At 38.9% G+C, this 20,017-nt stretch overlaps 1 protein-coding gene across 1 annotated transcript in view; it reads left to right on the top strand.

The window, feature by feature from the left end:
• Positions 1-15,319, top strand: part of clmna (calmin a) — a 31,443-nt gene extending 16,124 nt beyond the window's left edge. The window contains exons 2-13 of the mRNA XM_081347113.1: positions 5,412-5,473; positions 6,660-6,755; positions 6,846-6,929; positions 7,024-7,116; positions 7,525-7,718; positions 7,805-7,998; positions 8,560-8,642; positions 8,717-10,720; positions 11,856-12,019; positions 12,403-12,481; positions 13,138-13,196; positions 14,863-15,319. Coding sequence (XP_081203239.1) covers positions 5,412-5,473; positions 6,660-6,755; positions 6,846-6,929; positions 7,024-7,116; positions 7,525-7,718; positions 7,805-7,998; positions 8,560-8,642; positions 8,717-10,720; positions 11,856-12,019; positions 12,403-12,481; positions 13,138-13,196; positions 14,863-15,028 — 3,278 coding nt within the window. The 3' untranslated portion in view covers positions 15,029-15,319. The remainder of the gene's footprint in view (positions 1-5,411; positions 5,474-6,659; positions 6,756-6,845; positions 6,930-7,023; positions 7,117-7,524; positions 7,719-7,804; positions 7,999-8,559; positions 8,643-8,716; positions 10,721-11,855; positions 12,020-12,402; positions 12,482-13,137; positions 13,197-14,862) is intronic.
• The last annotated feature ends 4,698 nt before the right edge of the window (positions 15,320-20,017 follow it).

Below are 20,017 nucleotides of genomic sequence, written 5' to 3'. Positions count from 1 at the left end.
TGGCTCTTTGGAGCTGGAAGACGGCCCCCTCATTAAACAGACATGGTCTGTGCAGAAAGATGGAGAGGACTGTGTTCTTGGCTGGGGCCCCGGGCCTGAAATGCTTTATAGGTCCTTTGGCAGGGAAAAAGAAATGAATGCTGGCGCGTTAATGTTCTTTGTGATTTCAACAAAGGGATTGTTTTTGTAGTACCGTATAATTGATATTGCTTCACTAAAGATCAAAGTTATTATCTAGTTTCATATCTTTTTTATGATTTTATGCAGTACACAAACGTGTTTCATCTAATATTGTAGAAACCGTTCACACAAAACAAAATAAATAAGGTATATTTTTGGCTGAATTTTGTTTTAAACATTTATCACTATCAGTCAGTATTGTGTATTTTTCATCTATTTTTACATTTAGAAGAATTTAGCCATTATCAAATGCTCACTTAAGGTTAATGCAATATTTAGTTAATTTCAAAATGAATATCCATTTTCAAACTGTACATTATAATCTTATGCTAATATTCGTTTTTAGTGTTTAAGTTTTGGAGTGTTAGATTTAAAATGTATTTAGTCAAAGTAGTACAGGATTTAAATATCAGCCATTTATTAATTATTGACTCATCATATTGTACATTAACTAAATTGAAGACATAAATTAATAGATAATTGGATCATGTGTAGACCACAGGCCAACCATTAAAAATAGCATATTTTAGTGTGAACAGACTCCATTTATCTTTGGGTTTGAAAAAACAGCTAAAGCGCTGTAGGTGATCGAAACTTTACCACCCCCCAGCATGTCATACTGGGCTTGGTAATGCAAGAGCAGCCATTAGTAACAAGAATCCTTTGCAAGGATTAGTTCTTTTTTAGGGCCGACCAGAAAGAACGAGCTGTTGGAAGCCAGGAAACACTGTTTCATTAAACTCTGCATTACATGTTTAAACATGGGGGTGTTTTTATTTGAATTAAAGAATATGTAGTCACATGGAAAACGTAGATAAACATGTAAAGTGTTTTAGTTGACGTAATTTAGCACTAGCTGAATTCAAGGAGACGTTTAACAGCGGTCACATTACCCTAACATTGAATGATGAATTATCTGCCAAAATTATTTTTATTAAGAAAGCGCTCTGCTGTGAAGCATTTATGGTCTTATTAAATGTGTTGTCACAAAAATGGTTTTAACTTGGCCAGTCTCTGAATGTGCACTATTGTGCTGTTGAGCTCTTTGTATGTGGCGACATGCCTAGACTTCCTGTTAGACTGTTGGGTCATTATTCCATCATGGCATTTAGACCACAGTTATTGATTCCAGCAAATGGAGCCTCTTTATGTTTTGGCACTAAATATAAATGAGGAAAGCCGTGCCTCCAGTGACATCCCCATCAGGATCTTCCCATTCCTTGTGTGTGTACTGTACACCTATAAAATCCAAATGAGCCGCCGGCTGAGGAAAAGAAAACTTGAGAAGAAAGCATTCATCATGAGGTAGACTGTGTAGACGCTTTGCCTGACGGATCATGTAATCAAGCACGGTCTCATGGGAGGCTCCCCAACCACCACCATCTCTCTAGGCCAGATGTCTTTTATTTCAAAGCGTGTACACGAGGTCCAAAGAAACATCTGACCTTTCCTCCCAAACATGAAGTAAAAGAGTCACCACTTAGTACCATATCTACCTTTTTCACATTAGAAGCTAGTTTTTATTGGTCATACTGTAAGTCAGATGTGATTTATTTTGAACATGTTTTTGTTCTGTTGATGAAGAATAATGATAAAGCTTGACAGAAAATGCCACTCAGCTGGTTTGTGTGACGAACTACATTCCCCACCATTCTCTGTGGCAACATAAGAAGCATAAGATAAAGCATCAGTTACAGAACTAATTCTTTTACTTTTTTTTTTTTTTTACTTTTTTTATTAACCTCGTTGGTTCTTGCGGAAGCTCAAACGTGCTGCGTAACACGAGAATGAACCTCATTGGTTCTCGCATGTCAAGCAAGCATGCTTGAGCTTCCATTTACCATATCTGATTAATGTGAATAAAAGCCTGAATTCAATCTGTTCATCAAATAAAGTGATCGTGTGTCTTCAGAAAATTTGGACTGAACCGCTCAATTCATATGGATTAGTTTTACGATCTCTTTATGAATTTTTTTGAAGCATCAAAGTGGTATCACACTAGGGGTGGAACGGTACATGTATTCGTATTGAACCGAAACGGTACGGGCGTCACGGTTCGGTGCATGAATTTACACAGAGAATACACGGTATAAAATTAAATAAAACTCGCGAGATCGGCTCTCTGCAGAAAAAGCAGCCAATAACAATTCCCTTGTTGTACAGCCTACCGAAGTTAATGAAAATCTTATGATAATAATAATAATATTCAAGTTGTACCGGCAAAAGTGCGTGTTCAGTGATGATCGCGAGTGTCACGACTCACTAGTCACCACAGCAATAACTAGCCTAACCTTAACCACGTTACAGCTCCTGCACTGGGATTCAAGCAGCTGAAATTTAAAAGGAAACTCCACCTCTGGAAAGATGAATGTGTATTTAAATTGGGTCATTTATGTAGTAGAAATGTGAAATTATTTTTGAATTTGGAGCCTTCTAGACTGAGAAAAGCCAGAAAATGTATTTTTGGCTCATGTGGATGAAAGACAACAACTCCCAGAATGCACTTGCTTCGCTGCTCTACTAGGCCACTCCCAAGCCACGCCTACCGGTTAGAGAGCAGTTGTAAACAACAAAGCTAAGCTAGTACTAACGTTAGTCTCCGTGAGTCTGCCCGGGTTTTTGAGATCGCACAAAATGTCCGGGATTCAGCTTTTGCGTTCTACAGTCGCGCACAGGACGAGACTAGGGCCGCGGGAGAACGAGGTGAGGCCGGTGGCGTGATTACTGATGACCGACACCTGTGAGACGCACTGGTCTTGTATCTCTCACGGAGGAGCGGGTATTTTCTTAGCAAGGGTAAAACGCACATCAACCGATCACGCCACCGGCCTCGCGTCGTTCTCCCGCGGCCCTAGCCTCGTCCTGCTCGCCACAGTAAACGTGATGAATGGCGACTGTAGAATGCAAAAGCCGGTGGCGTGATTACTGATGAGCGCCTGTGAGATGCACCGGTCTCGTGGGCTATCTCTCACGGAGGAGCGGGTATTTTCTTAGCAAGGGTAAAACACACATCAACGATCAATTGTTTAGCGTTCATGTAAACACTACATTCAAATTCACCAATCGGAATATATTCAGTTAGATTGAAACAAAAGGTGTGCATGTAAACAATGAATGGTGAAATCAAACGCACTGGCACTGATCTGTGATAGGTCTGTTAGCGCATTAGGTCCAACCCCCTATGGGCGGGTTTGAAAGGGTGGATCTAGTGCTTGTAGTCTTAACAGAAATCCCCCCCTCTTACACTTCCTCCTACAATGACGCAAAATGACGATTTTTGCGTCATTGTAGGAGGAAGTGTAAAGAGGTAAATACAGATTTCTCTCGTCTCAGGGGAAAATGAGAAAATGTTGCACGACCATTCAATAGTATGACTGGGTTTCTAACATTGCAAAGCTTAATGCAAATGGGTGGAGTGTTCCTTTAAGGTAGGCTGATGGCGATTTTTAGAACAGCAGCGAAAATGTAAAAGAAGGCTTTATAAACTAAAATATATAAATATATCCTTTTATTGAAACTGGTGCTTTGTGCAAAGAGACATTTCGAAACATTTCACCTGCTGGTACTTTTACTTTTGCCGCAGAGACCCTAGGCTATTATGTCTCTGTGTCGTAGCCTATTTTTGATAATAAGTGCAGATTTCAGTTGATGAATTTGTTTAAAGTTATTAATAACAAAACATGAATGAATGAGAACGAAAAGAGCAGGATGTGCTTTATATTGAAATATTAAAAGATAAGTCGCGAAAGAGAACTGAACTCTACTGACAGGATGCTGTGCACGCGCTCCGAGCGCAACACGGACAAGCACAGTATCCTTTGTCTTCGGTTGCGCGCCTAAACGGCCAAATAAACACAGAAATAATATAAAAAAAGTCGAGTATTCATGTAAACACAGTAGATGTAAGTACTGAGTGCATTCTCTCTCTCTCTCTCTCTCTCTCTCTCTCTCTCTCTCTCTCTCTCTCTCTCTCTCTCTCTCTCACACACACGCACACGAAAATAATTAATGCTCATCAGTTGGGCGCCTAAACGGCCAAATAAACACAGAAATAATATAAATATTTGTTTGTTTTTAGTTGTCTATGGACCTAATAATTACTACTGTTGAAATTTTATTGAAAAAAAAGCATGTCTTTAATAATAATTTTATATAATTTTTTTACTGTGGCTATTTTGGAAAAATGCATTAACCAAAAATGAAAAAATGGCTCTTTGGCCTGAGACATGCACAATAAAAAAAAATTGCCTTCTGCATTTTTGTTTTGCTTTTCCCTCCATTGTACCGAAATCGAACCGAACCGTGATGTCTGAACCGAGGTATGAACCGAACCGTGATGTGTACCGTTCCGCCCCTACAGATCACAGAACTTTCAGTAGAGGGATCGAAATTCTTCAGATTTCATTCAAATATTTGTATTTGTTTCGAAAATGAACTAAAGTCTTGCGTGTTTAGAATGACATGATGGTAAGTAAATGATGTCAGAATTAAAAAAAAAAATCAGGTCATAAAAAATTTGATTTTAAAAACCTGCAGATACCCTGAATAAAGCAGTTTACATGCAAAGCGTAATTGGGATGAAAGGCAAAGATGTAGGTGTGTCAATATGGATTTTGCATACACAGTTTATGATCTTTACACACACACAAAAAACAGTTTAAGACATTTCATGATGTTTTGAGCATAAGTATAATCAGTGAAACTGCATATGAACCCACTCTGACTGCACTGATTTGTGAAGCAATTTATAGTTTACTTGCTAGAGACTGCAGCCTTACATAAAGTCCATTGATCAAGAGCACAATAATGGTAGTTTTTTACTAGCCCAGACCCTTTCAAATGCATAGTTTTGCTTTGCTCTTTGTATTTTAATGTTTATTCTAAAGCAAAGTGTAAAACATTTAGGTATTAATGATGTTTCTACAAGTCTATGTTGATTCTTAGCATAATAATGCAAAGGCATGCAAAGTTGCCATTGGCTGCTCATTAAATAAAACAGCTCAGTGGATGTTTGCCGTTTATGGTCACTGGTCATTCCACATTGACTATAATTATTGTGTGCTGTTTGGCCTTTGTTGCCATGGCGTGCTCACAAGTGAGCAATTGCTTCAGGCTACATGTGATTAATGACATGGAGCTGCTGTTTTAGATGAAGCAACTTCTTGCCGTTTCATCTCCGTGCATCATTTACCTCCGTTGACGTGACGCTGTTGTTTTTGTTTCTCTTCCAGTTGAGAGGGAGGTGGTGCAGAAAAGGACATTCACAAGATGGATGAATCTACATCTAGAGAAGGTCAGTAGGAATTTATTTGGATCCTATGAACCCAGTAGATGGAGTTTATAGACTTCAGATGTTCAGATTATCCTCCTTGTGCACAGGTCGAGGCGTCTTTGTGGTGGTAACTTGTAGCCTACTACAAACAGGAAATGTATACCTCCTTCTCTCTGCTGAATTATTAATGAAGGAAATTGAAATTGTAATTTCTTGGCATTAATTATGCATGAGGTTGAAACATTAACCTGAGTTGTAAGAAGAATATCAGGGCTGAGGAAATGTTTTTTGGGGGATGTACTATTTTTGTGTGCCTAACTGCATTATGCCCAAATTTTATCAAAGAAATGATTGACTTACTCAATTGTGTTATGTATATATATTACTAATATCAGTTAAAAAAAAATCATGTTTTGACATACTTACTCTTCTGATGCTCCCTTTACCCACTTTCACTATCATATTTTGCCTACCAGAAATGGCGAGACAGACACAAAACACACACACATACATTTGCATAAGGCATTAGTCATTGAACACAACTCGTTTAGGCCTTCTCTTTTGTTTTCTCTGGCAGTCCTCCGCGGCTCTTCTTGTGTTGTAGACAGCTTATAGATTGTAATGCTGCCATTCTTCAGAGCCTCATAATACTGACTGAAAACACTCAGCGATGAATCCTTTGTTTTCATGCACAATGTCGCTCTATTCTGTGCCCCTGAGTTTTGGCTTCTTCTCAAAACTTCGACCCACCATCGGACAATTACACTTTGTCTGTTCTGTTTTGGTGGAAAATTTCACCTTTAACACTCCAGTTTCCACTGTTGTCCCATCATATCCTTTTTATTCTTCTGAGAAATGTTATTATTGAAGAAGAGTGGGATTTTCCTCCTACACATGTTATTTAAAAATGTTTTCATAGTATTGAAATATATTTTTCTCTGAAGTTCTTCTCTTATGTGAGATCTGTTCAAAGGATCAAAAGACTTTATAGTCATTTTACTGCTGTGCAAAACATCAAGATGATGTTGGTATCCTGTGTTCTCAAAAGTTCACATAAGACTAAAGCATAAAAAAAGACGACACAAAATTTAGACCAAAAAAAATGTAGATCAAATGTTTAAAAAAGATGCATAAGATAAACCAATATGCAGAAATAATATTTTTATATGAGTTTAGATGCTAAACTGCATGTTTTTTTGCTGTGCAGTGTAACCCTCGTTTGGAGGTGCGGGATCTGTTTCGTGATATCCAGGACGGGAAGCTTCTGATGGCTCTACTTGAAGAACTCTCAGGATGCAAACTGGTGAGAATCATTTCAGTCGATTTTCTGGATCATTTTACTTCATCTGTTCTTACAAACGGCTAAGAAAACGCTGACCTTTGATCTTTTCAGCTGCATGGGTTTAAGCCATCCTCGCATCGTATTTTTAGGCTCAATAACATCGCCAAGGTATTGACATTTCTGGAAGAAAGAAACGTAAGTATCGTTTGAGGTTAGACACCCTCACAAATAACAAATAAAACACCCTGAATGCTTTTCCTGAAACTGTGATAAATGTGTCTGGTTTTAGGTGAAATTAGTCAGCATCGACGCAACGGATATTGCAGATGGCAATCCATCCATTGTGCTTGGGCTTATCTGGAATATCATACTGTTTTTCCAGGTAGCATAATCTTGTTTTCTCCCTTTGTGTTTCTTTATTTCTACATATTTATGCTTTTACATTTGGATTAGTCCACATTTGATTGAATTTAGTTGGGGAAAATAGCTAATCAGTGGATTATTTGTGACTGAAGACTCTTTTCTGAGTCTGGATTATTTGTGACTTAAAGTGGCTGTGGGAAACGTGAGGTCTGATTGGATCAACGATTGCTTATAATATGATATCTTTCTGATTCTGGTTGGATTAGGGTCCAAAATGTGCACTAATCTTATCTTGTCTTTGAGACAGGACAACTTTCTTATCACTCATGTCTCTAATCAGTGTTTAGATAGGACCGAAGAGTTTCCTGAGCAGCATGATAGGAAAGGCCACCTCGCTGAGCCAATGGTTGTGCTGTGTTTATTACAGATCAAGGAACTCACAGGGAATATTACGAGCCAGTTCCCCTCCTCCTCCAGCCTGTCCTCCATACCCACCAGCTCTGATTCGGACACTTCGCATTCCAGCACACCCTCAGATGAGAGAAAGCCCACCATTGCACCAAGAGGTCATGGGAAGGCAATCAAGACCCTTTTGCACTGGGTCCAGAGACGCACTAGAAAGTAAGAGAGATTTTAGTGATCACTGGGAATTCTTTTACTTAGTTATGCCAGATTTCAAAGCATCGCTTGCTACTTTGTTCTTCTAGATATGGAGTTGCTGTACAGAACTTTGGAAAGAGCTGGACAAGTGGTCTGGCTTTCCTTGCTGTGATAAAGTCTATTGACCCCAGTCTGGTGGATATGAGGAGGGCTTTGCTCCGAACGGCCAGAGAGAACATTGAGGAAGCATTTAGAACAGCACACTACAGTCTTGGCATCCCAAGACTCCTAGAACCTGAGGGTAAATATTAAAAGTCGGTTGATATTAAATATTAAGTCGGTTGATATATAGTGGCCCCAAAAATGTACACTACTGTTCAAAAGTTTTTGAAAAACTGCATTTATTTGATCAAAATACAGTAAAACAGTAATATTGCGAATTTTGCATCAGTCACTTTTTTTGGATCAATTTAACGCATCCTTGCTGAATAAAAGTATTAATTTCCTTTAAAAATATAATATAAAATTATCTATATAAAAATGTTTACATATTTAATGCATATACATTTCTATATATTTTATATTTATACATTTAAATTATATATTATTATATATTTTTATATTTATATATATTTTATTGAATTTCTGCTAAATTAATAAATGTAAATGTAAAATATTTGGCACTTGGTTTGACATAATGCAAAGACATTCATACATTAAGCGAGGCTGTAGTGTATTTAACAATGTATTTCAGCTACATTTCAGAGGTCTTGAGGGCATTTGTCATATCTTTGATTTGTTTTAATATACAGTAGCGATTGAAATACATTAGCAGAGCTGAACTAAAAAAGTCTTTCCTCAGATGTGATGTTGAATCCCCCTGATGAACAGTCCATAATGACCTATGTGTCCCAGTTTTTGGAGCACTTTCCTGGAATTGAGGAGGTAGGAATTTTTCAGTGAATTACAGCATCAATAAGTCTCATACATCTCAACTAAATGTGCTTTGTTTTCTCCAGGATGAAAAGTCAGATATTCTGGAAAGAAGTAAAGCCAGTGCTCGTATGAACGAACCTCCTGTTCGGAATGGGGTTCAGAGAAAACGGGAGTCTTATCAGGTCAAGAGAGACTTGGTTCAGCCACCACCCAAGATCTTCATCTCCTCGGTGTCTGAAGACCGTGAGCAGATCACCTCTCCAGTCCTATCACAGACGCCCGAGGACAGACCATGGACCAGTGAAAGGTCATCAGTGGGTTCAAGTCCCAGTCCTGCAAATGACAAGCCCCTTTATCACCCATTGGACTTGAATAAAGACGTATCCACCACAAGCTCTCCGCAACCTTCGTTCTCGGATTCTGCTGTCAACTCGCCCGACTCGTGGAGTGAAGTACTTAGCGAGACTACTAACTCTCACCGGATCATTGAGGATCCTATAAGCGAAAGCAGTACGGCTGGGACTGTTGAAGTGACCTCAGATTTAGGGTCACCATTTTCACCAGAGAGCATGCCTGAGAATCATTTGGACCGTGAGCTTTTCATAGATGAGGGAAACTATTCCCTCGGCTCCATGGATAGTTTACATGCCAAATCCACTGCGCCATCTGAGGAGGACAATGCTTTCAAATATATCTTAGATCTGAAAGAAGAACAATCTGCTTATCATTCGCCCAGCGACAACATGAGGAATAAATCAGAATCAGGATGTTTAGAACAAACCGAAACCAATCCTTTGGAGCACCAGGAACCAGTCAAGCCATCTTTTAATGATCCTTCATGTTTGGAAAGTGACTCAGGATACTTTCAGGATAACAAGGAAGCCATGCCAGCTCAACCTGAGGATGAGAGACCACTTACTTCCACTGTTGATGAAGAAGTGAGTGGAAATCTGGAATCTGAATCTTTTCAGGACAATGTAGAGTCTTCCAATACAGAAGCTTTGCAGAGGAATGCTTTCGAATTGACAGATGGACCTGAGGAGAAGCCTTTCATGATTGAGTATGACAGTGAGCCGGAATGTCCAGTTTTGCAGTTTGAGAGGGTTTCTATATCAGGAAGTGAGGAGGATATTAAACTGTGCACTGATCTGGCTGAAGAACCAACAGAGGAACCAGGCAAAAATGATCTTGAAAATGGTCATTCTGAAACCAACAACGATAGTAGTGACCTCCATGATGGGGAACAAGTAAGTGTTTCAGAAATTAAGGTAAAGGATGTGATATTTGACAACCTGGAAGAACCTGTCTCAGACCAGAGCCAAACAGAAGTTGAGGTTCCTAACGAAGATCAGGTGTGTTATATGTGTGGATGTTCAGTTGCGAAGAGCTCGACTGAATCAAGCGAACAGGGTGACGATTGCCTGTCCCATTTCAACTCAAATGAGAAAGACTGTAATTCAGACTCGAGACATTTCAGTAAATCAGAAGCAGGTGGAAACTTTGAGGACAATCCAAGGGAACAGAACAATGAATTAAACGGATCTGTAAGTGATCTCAAGAATGAGCCAAGAGAGAGTAAAGGTATTCATGAAGATCTGCTTATTATAGGTAAGAGCAACATGGAAAGTGGGTCAGACGGCATAAGGAGGACTGAGTTTTCCCACAATACAAACGGTGAAAGCCAAGCTCAGGTTTCAGACAATACGGAGCCTGGAGGGGCCAAGGATAACAGGCCTGTATCAGAAGTAGACTCTCAATATGGCGTTCTGAAATCTGTCACTGAAGCCATTGTGGTGCCTCTTCCTGACTCCACCAACCATGATGGAGAAGACGAGTCTACATCAACCCAGCGACAGCGTCTAGAAGTTTCCAGCTTCGAGTCACCAATTGAAGTGGAAACCACCTGTGAGGACTCAGAGCCCATTATTGGTGTCCGTGGGTACCTTGAAAAACGTCCCACAGAGCTACGTCTGTCTCTCAGCATGACTCCGCTCCAGCCGGCACCTCCTAAACGTTCACTTACCGAATCGGATACGGACACCGAAGACACTTCAGAGGAACACGGCAAGGGATTTAAGTCGAGAAAGGTTATTTTTCATCCTCACTTTCCTTTAGCCTAGAAAACAGGCTCAGTTTAATGCACAGACTGACCTACAAACAGAAGGTATCAGCATATGAGCTGTTTTAGGGTCATGACCTCCTTTTCCAAATGTAGTTCACTTGAGCGCATTACTCAAAATGATCCTTTTTTTAATGATCTATTACAGTTGCTATTGAGTCCTGTGAGTATAGCCCAAGTATTCAGAGCCAGAAGAAATAATCCTGTTTTCATTTACTTCTCTATTTCCATTCACGATTAAAGATTGATAGTTAAGATGAACTATGAAAGACAAGTTCAGTTCCCTCACATAACCAGTATGTAGATCAGCTCTCTGTAGAGTTGGGTTCAGTAGCAGAGTCATCCACTCTCCGTAAAACCATTAGATAAGGGATAAAAAAGTATTTTGGCTTTCTTGGAGCCGCACATGCTGTGAGTTTGAGTCAGGTTCATGCAATTTCCCTATTCGCTCTCCTTTTTTTCAGTTGACCTTTTAAAAAGAGTGGTAAAAAGGCCAAATGGGAAAACAATAGTGGTTGAGATTCTGTCATATTCACACAGACTAAATTTGTTTTTGGAAGAAACGCTCACCAAGGCTGCATTTATGTGGTCAAAAATACAGTAAAAAGTAATGAGTAAAATATTATTACGATTTAAAATTACTGTTTTTATTTTTTATTATAATACATTTGAAAATGTAATTTATTCCTCTGATGGCAAAGCTGAATTTTCAGCATCATTACTCCAGTCTTCAGTGTCACATGATCCTTCAGAAATCACTCTAATATGCTGATCAAGAAACATTTCTTATTATTATCGATGTTGAAAACAGTTTTGCTACTTAACATTTTTGTTGAAACCGTGATAGATAATAGATATTCAAAAGGGCAGCATTTATGTGAAATAAAAATCTTTTGAAACATTATAAATGTCTTTACTGTCACTTTTGATCATTTTAACGTATCCTTGTATTATTTGTATGGCCTTCAGTATACTTGTGCAAGAATGGTCATCACAGTGATAATATTACCAGCGTGAATATTAAATTGCTTGAGTCTGTATTCTGGATATTGAACTTTAATCTTGTATTATAAATTCACTCCATTCTGCATGTGTCCATTTAGGACAGAGGGGGATCTTTGCATCTCCAGGAGCAAAGCCTGTTTGACAGGCACCCAGGAGAATGGGGTGCGGTGGAGCCTGATTCACCAGCTGAGCATTGTGAGCTCATTAAGACAGATGAGGACCTGCCCAGCGCTGGTGCCAGAGAAAACACTGGGGCTCTGAGGTACGGCTCTATTAATAGAGACTGCTACAGAGACACAGTCTGTGCCACAGGGGTGCGTTCTGTTTTCTGAAGGATGTGACCTCATAAACCTCTTAGAACCATTGCAAATTGCCTTAAATGTCCTTGTTTAGTTTTGAAAACTTTGGTTGACTTTTGGTGAACAGGTCATATCCATTTTAGATGAATGATGCAAACATTTTTGATCTCATAGCATGTTGTGTTACTGTATAAAAATGTGCGTTTTCCAGTACAGCTGATTGGCCGGGATTCAGTCTGTCATGAATAAATGAGCTTAATTGTAACTTAGGTCCATATAAGAGTTCAGTGAGGCATATGAAATGTGTGTTTTATCAACCATAACAAATGTATCATGCTCTTAAAAGGGACGAAGTGGTGACTGATGCAAGCCAACCTTTGACTACTATACATTTGAGAAGGGTCGTTGACACCAGCGAATCAAAGGTTTGCTAATGTTCTTGACTGTGCCCCTTAATCAACTCTGTTAAAAAATAAGTATATCTTATGATAAACACTACCATGCAAAAGTTTGGGGTCAGTAAGATTTTTATTTTAAGAAATTGACACTTTTATTTAGAATGGATGCATCACAACGATCAAAAATGACAGTAAAGACATTGATAATGTTACAAAAGATTTCTATTTCAAATAAATGTTGTTCTTTTGAAGTTTCTATTCATCAACATGATAAAAATAAGAAATGTTTTTGTGCACCAAATCATCATATTAGAAAAATTTCTGAAGGATCATGTGACTGGAGTAATGATGCTGAAAATTCAGCTTTGCCATCACCGAAATAAATTGCATTTTAAAATACATTAAAATAGAAAACACATCAACATTGAAATTGCAATAATATTTCACAATATTACTGTTCTTACTGAATTTTTTATCAAATAAATGCAGCCTTGGTTAGCATAAGAGACGTCTTTCAAAAACTTCTTACCGACCCCAAATTTTGGAACAATAGTGTATACAATTATCTCATCTTAGGTGTCCACATTATTAACATTTATAAAGGCTGACAGCCTTTTCTCTGGTACTAGATATATTGACTTCACTTTTTTAATTTCACCAATCTGTTGGTTTCTTTTTAATAGGGACAAAATGGGAAAGCCTTAGACTGCAGCAAAATGGACAATACCATCATAAATAAAAGGTAACAGAGTTGCCGATTTGTGTTTCTGCCGGTGGGTGCCCAGTGCCCATACAAAGCACACTGTTTTGAGACACACACGTACATTCCTGACACTATGTTTTGCACAGAAATGCACTGTGATCTTACATCATAAGATTTCTTTACTTTTACTTGACTTGACATGGAGTTTTTATTATTTTAATATGTTCCTTGAGGTTTACTTGTAATGTAAATAGTTTTTTTGCACACAAAAAAAAAACATAACAGTATGTGGAAATCTCATTTACAGACAAAGCATTATAAAATTGCTTACTTAAGATTTGCGATGTAGAAGCTGTCAGATCCAATACAGCAACTAAACTGTGCCTCGTTTACAAAACAATCTGCGGTCAAATTCTCTGAACAAACATATAAACCTCTGACGCGAGCCAGGACGCCATTTAAAAATAAACCATTCACTTGTTCCTGACGCTGGTATCAAGTCTGTACAGAAATGAGCTGTTTAAACAGGACGCATCAAAACGAATTATCCTTTACGCTTCTGAAGTGAACAGGGATCTGTATACTATCCAGTTTAGACAGCGTCAGTGTTTATAATGGGTTCTATTTGCTTTTGACGCGACGCCCGCTTGCGGTGTAGACAAGTGTTAGCCGTTAAGTGACTGAACGACAGTGGGCGGGGCCTATGTTGTGATGATGTACTATGTTGTGATGATGTATTCTTCGATATCTTGCTCTGGAGGCAGGGATATGCAAATGCGTTTGCCCGTGTGACGTCACAAATCCCCCAACATCCATATGAGCTTGATTGAATAAATGCTTTGTTTATAATGAGGAGGACGTTTTATGCTCTGAAACTTGCAGGATGATTTAATGGTACAAAGACCTCTTAAATGTCAAAAGAGAAAGGCGAATTTGATTTCTCATGTCATGACCCCTTTAACTTTCATTTTCAACACACCATGAAGTCACTTGACAATAGTTTGTCTCCATTGTTGACATGTTTCTTATTTAAACCACAGTGCAAGATGATTCATATACATTTTTGATTCGTTTTCTTGGAAGAGAAAGACTGTACATTTTAAATGTGTATATCTGCAAAAGGTTAATTTAGTCAACTTTCAGGAATACTCCAACATTTGGATTAGCATCAAAGCTAACAGAAACAGACTAAACAAAACTGATTTCATAGGGTATTTAAAGTGCCCCTATTATGGTCTAACTACAAGTTTACAGGCATCCAAGGTCAAAAAACTCTCTGCTGCATATCCTCTTTTCTTAAAGTGTCTGAAACATTTTGATAAAGGATTCGGTCTCTCTAAACTCCAGTCTGATCATGATCCAGTCTGTTGTGAATGGTCTACCACTTACAGAGTATAGGCTTGTTCAACTTGAACCGGCGCTGCACAGACCGATCGGTTTATGACATCAAAGTACCGCGAGAGCGATTAGAGAGAGAGAGACAACTGGTTTCAGGCAGTTCAGAATCGGTTCTTATAGGAGACGATGACTCAATTTATCGTGCACTTCAATTTTAGAAACTTTGCAGACCTTTTACATTCACAAGCAGCTATATTACACACTACATGAAAAGTAATCTCCGGAGGAAAAAAAACATAATAGGGGCACTTTAAAGCAACGGGCTGAAATTCTAATACTATGTGTGTGCACTTTTGTTTCCTTACAGCTTGGAGAGCAAGACTGCTGTGAGTCAGGAAAGCACATATGACACAACCTTGTCCGACCTTGTCTACATCCTCTTGGCTGCTTGGCTCTTCGTGTACTGCCTTCTTGTCCTGCCTCAGATTGACCCAAGGATGCTTCCTAAACTCTTCTTCAATATAGATGAATGACTGCAATATTATTATACAACAGAATTGATGCTCACACCTGCAACTCAGATCATGTTCTTATAGATCAGCTTCCTGACATTAGGAATTGTTCACCCAAAAAATTAAAGTACAGACATTCTGATAAAGCATTCCCTATTGTGCTGTAGGGAACATGAGGGTGAGTAAATTATGACAGATGTTTTTTTAGTGTGTGTGTGTGTTTTTTTTTTTTTTTTTTTTGATGAAATGAACTATCCCTTTGACATGAATCAGGATCAGGAGTAAATAAAACAGATTGGAAAATTGGCCATATCGATCTTGTTGCCTTTCATATTTCCATTCACATCTGCACACAAATAAATATATATATCTATATATATAATATATATATTAATATTTTTATTTTTTTTGAAGGTTTTTTGTAATCAGTTTGTAATCACACACTATTACAGGTCCACATGCAACACAATTACACAATAAATTATTTATAATGCTTCAGAAGAACGTGCTTTTTGGCCTTTTATGTTGTTTGTACGTACACTATATGAAGAAAAAGCATCTTTAAGACTGCAACTGTTTGTATAAAATAAGCGAAGGTTTTTGGTATGCTTTAAAGCTGTTAAACTACAAGTTTTTGAATGTATCTTTTGAAAAAGGTTATTGCATTACATAGACCCCTTTATTTTTTTGCATTATTTTTAGTAAAAATGAAGGCTTTCAGCACAAATCAATGATTATGTTCCACCAACGTTTATATTTATACATCACATAGGGCTTTCTAAGTTAAGAGACACTTTTAAGGTGTCAACAGCACTTTTTAAAAATCAAGACAAGAACTGCCAAAGATTCAGTAAAAGAAACCTATTCCCAACACAGTGAACAAATTATGAATTTGCCTATTGTTTTAATAATAAATCCTGCACTTAAAGTATATATTTTATGCATTTTACAAAATGCAATAGCACACAAAAATTCCATTTATTAGTGACAAAAATAATGACACATTTATTAGTCATTTTACACAAATACATTATATTGACACTGAAGTTGTTAGTGGTGGTTTTCCAGGTCTGATATAATTCCCTAAACGGAAGGTTTTAATTTGAGCCTGTGGGGCTTGTAATATGTTGTAAAAAATTTTGCTTTTGTTCTTATATTTCCGACATTTTAAGCTGAAATGTACACTTCCACAATATAGAGCAAGCACACTGGCTGCTGAGTGCTAGTCGCATGATCATAGCAAATTAAAGTGAACTCTGGACAAAGCCAGAATGTTAATGCATCCTGATTCATTTATACGCCTACACAAAATATGTCCAAAATTGTGAACAAGCCAAACTTTCTGCATGAGAATGTGTATGGGAAATAACTTTTGTCGTTAACATTTTTAAAAGTCACCAAGTGAATCTATGTCCTGCTTTTGTAATGAAAATTGTTACATTTTCATGTTAAAATGCACTGGAGTGCAATAAATGATACATTCTTTGGTTGCCACGACTGTTGTGTGCTTTATTGTATCCTAATTTTATGTCTTTATCCTTAGTCTGGCCGTTTAGCCTTAAAATTCATACTTTAGGTTCACTGTCCATGATTTTGCACAATGGACAAAAGCCAAGTAGAATTTTTTTAACTACATATGATTAATTTTCATCTTTAAATGTCTAAACAGAATTTATAAGCACATATCAAACCCTCAGCATATCATATTTTCCCACCTCAGGCATTAAAGACCTTTTATTATTTTCAGTTTTTTTTTTTTTCATATTTAAGTACTAACTGTAACCGATTTGAAGCGAGACATTGCCTTTAATTTTATATTTTTTAACTCTCTCTCGCTCTCTCTCTCTCATACTTTGCCCTTCTTTCTGGGTCAACATATAGGCATACACAACACAGTCTTTCTGCTGCTGATGTGGCTGACACAGGATGCTTGTCAATTCTTAAGTGGACACATTACATCAAATATTCTATTTATAACAAAATTATGAGTTGTCATGATTTTGGTAAGTATATATTTACTGAAACCATGACTAATATATATATATATATCTTGGTAGTCCATCGATGTTGATGATGACGATACTTTGCACAGCTCATCTATTGTGGACTCGTAGGTGGCTGTGGAGTCCAATCCTTGAAGGACACAGCCGTTCACAGTAGGGGCATGGGAACTGTCCTAGTTCAGCAGGTGCAGATGCAACAGTCTTCCTCCTTGCTCAGGCCTCAGTGATGTGTGCGGCGTCTCTCCTCAAAGGTGCCTTGTGCCTTCCTTGATAGAGTACACCAGCCAGTCCTGTCTTGTGCACGGTGCTCTAGCTCTTTTGGGGCAATCCCAGCAAGTGTCATGTTGGACTTGTACAGTCTTTGAACCTTTTGTGTGGTCTGCCTTGTTTGCGTTTGCCTGAGCAAAGCTCACCATATAGGAGCTGTTTTGGCAATCTGCTGTTATCCATGCAGATGACATGCCCTGTCCATCGAAGCTGAGATTTCAAGATCTTGCCTTCGATGCTGGTTGTCTCGGCTCTGTCCAGGAACTCGAGGTTTGTTTTGCGGTCTTGCCAGCAGATGCAGAGAAGTGACCTCAGGCTGCGGATGTGGAACTGTTCCAGCTGTTTCAGCTGCTTCAGATGTCTTCTGTACAAGGTCCATGTTTCACATCCATCCAGGAGGCCGGTGAAAACAATAGCCTATACAGTTTTACTTTTGTGGTTAGTCTGATGGTGTGCTGGTTCAATACACGTGTTTTCAGGCGGCTAAGGGCTTGACTTGCACTTTGCATATCCGGGCACTGATCTCCTTGTCTATTGTTCCATCGCAGGAGATAACACTACCCAGGACTTGAAGTCTTCGACTGTCTTCAGTTCTGTCCCATCAATGGTGATAGATGGAGGAAGGGCATTGGAAAGGGCTCGTTGTAACAGGACCTCTGTCTTGCCCAGGCTGATGGTCAGACCAAAGAGACGGAGGCTTCCGCAAACTTGTTGACAATCCACTGGAGATCAGGCTCTGTGTGCGCAATGAGAGCACAGTCGTCGGCAAAGAGTGCTTCAAGTATTTTCCTCTCCACTGTTTTGGTCCTGGCGTTCAGGCGTTGAAGATTGAAGAGCGATCCAACCTGTACCTCAAAAATACCCCATGTTCAAGGTCTCTGACTGCATGGCTCTGACTCAGCACACATGTAAAGAAGAGTTTTAAGAGGACAGGAGCCAGGACACAGCCATGTTTTACGCCGTTGGTAATGCTGAACGGTTCTGACGTTTCACCACCGGAGAGTACCTGTCTGATTAGGTTCACGAACCTGTCTGGGCATCCAAGTCTTGCCAGAATCAACCAAAAGGTCTCTCTGTGTCAAACGCCTTGGTCAAATCTATAAAGACACTTTAGAGGTCCATGTTCTGCTCAATGCATTTTTCCTGTTCCTGCCTGACTGTGAAGATCATGTCAATGGCTCTACGACCTAGGTGGAATCCACACTGAGACTCTAGTAGGTTGACCTCTGCTATTGGAAATTAGGCGGTTGAGAATTACCCTAGCCAAGATCTTCCCGGCAATTGACAGGAGAGAAATACCCTGGTAATTGCCACAATCAGCTCTGCTAACCTTGTTCTTGAAAAGGGAGACGACTGTGGCATCTTTGAAGTCTTTTGGCATGTCCTCCTCTATCCATATGCTGGTAAGGAGGGCATGCAAGGCCTCAAGGGCCACTGGACCGGCAGACTTAAATATCTCTGTTGGAATTCCATCCATTCCAGAGGCTTTACCTGGGCTGGTTTGCTTGTCCTTTGTGAGCTTGTTTGATGGCACTGAAGAACATCTTAGAGTTCTTAGTATCGGCATATCCCTGGACCTCTTCAGCCTTTCTCTTCCACCATTAATTTTGCATCTTGCGCAGCGAGTCTGTCCTTGTCTCTGGAGATGCCGGAAACGATCACCCTTAGAGGTGGATGAGATGTCATTCTGCCACTCAATGTAGGCTTTCCTCTTCTCTTCCAGTAGGTTGCCAATGATCTCATCGCTCTCATCAAACCAGTCCTGGTGGGTATGTTTCAGTTTTCCAAGGGTTGAATCTGCTGATTCTGACACTAATGTTTTGAACTGGTTCCACTTTTCAGTTGTGCTTCCAGTCAGAGGGCCAAGGGGGCTAAATTGCTCATCCAGGTGGTCAGCAAACTCTTTGCATCGCCTTGTTTGCCTTGACTTTGCAACATCAAAGGTTTGTCTAATGGCTTTCACCTTGTTTCGGTGTGTGGGGACAATGTGGAGTGACAGGATGGTCCTGACCAAACGGTGGTCCATCCAACATTTTGCCCCGCGCATAACCTTTGTGATTTTTACATCACGGATGTCTCTCTTACGACAGATGGCATAGTCTATAATGTGCCATTGTTTGGCTCTTAGGTGCATCCATGTTGTTTTGTATATGTATCCTAATTAAAATGACTCATAAGTGAAGTGGAAAAACTCAACCCTGTCACAAGTTCACAATCCTGAAACAATGAGAAATATACACATGATAGGGTTGAGTGTGTTGGGGTTGAGGTTTTTTGCTCAAAATGGCCACTGCTGCTTGTGTAGAGTAGGAGAGTAGAACATATATGGCAGCAATGAAAAAAAAAAAAATGCATTGTATACTTTTGGATTAAAATACAAATTTGAAAAAGATTCAATTTTACTCTCAATTTTATGTGATGGGGTTGAGTTGGTACGCTTGACGGAACCTTCCCTGACCGTACGCCTCAAAAACATGAATAAAAAGTATGATACCATCATCTGCACCACTGTTAAAGAGACCTGAGTTATGTCATTCCTGGTAAATTATGTCACATATGAGTGGAGTCTAAATTATTATGGGCGTAGAATGGCTGACATGACAGGGTTGAGTTCAGACTGAGGGACATAACTTTATAGTCTGGTTTTTATAAAATATCTAGCTTTAAAAAAAATATATATTTTTCACAACAAAGTAACACAAATACATTATTGCCATTATTGACACTGTGCACATTTTGT

This window comes from Scardinius erythrophthalmus, assembly GCF_964197995.2.
Source record: "Scardinius erythrophthalmus genome assembly, chromosome: 19".
NCBI classification, from domain to species: Eukaryota; Metazoa; Chordata; class Actinopteri; order Cypriniformes; family Leuciscidae; genus Scardinius; species Scardinius erythrophthalmus.
The sequence above is the reverse complement of the archived record's forward strand: the minus strand, read 5'-3'. Positions and strand labels throughout refer to the sequence as shown.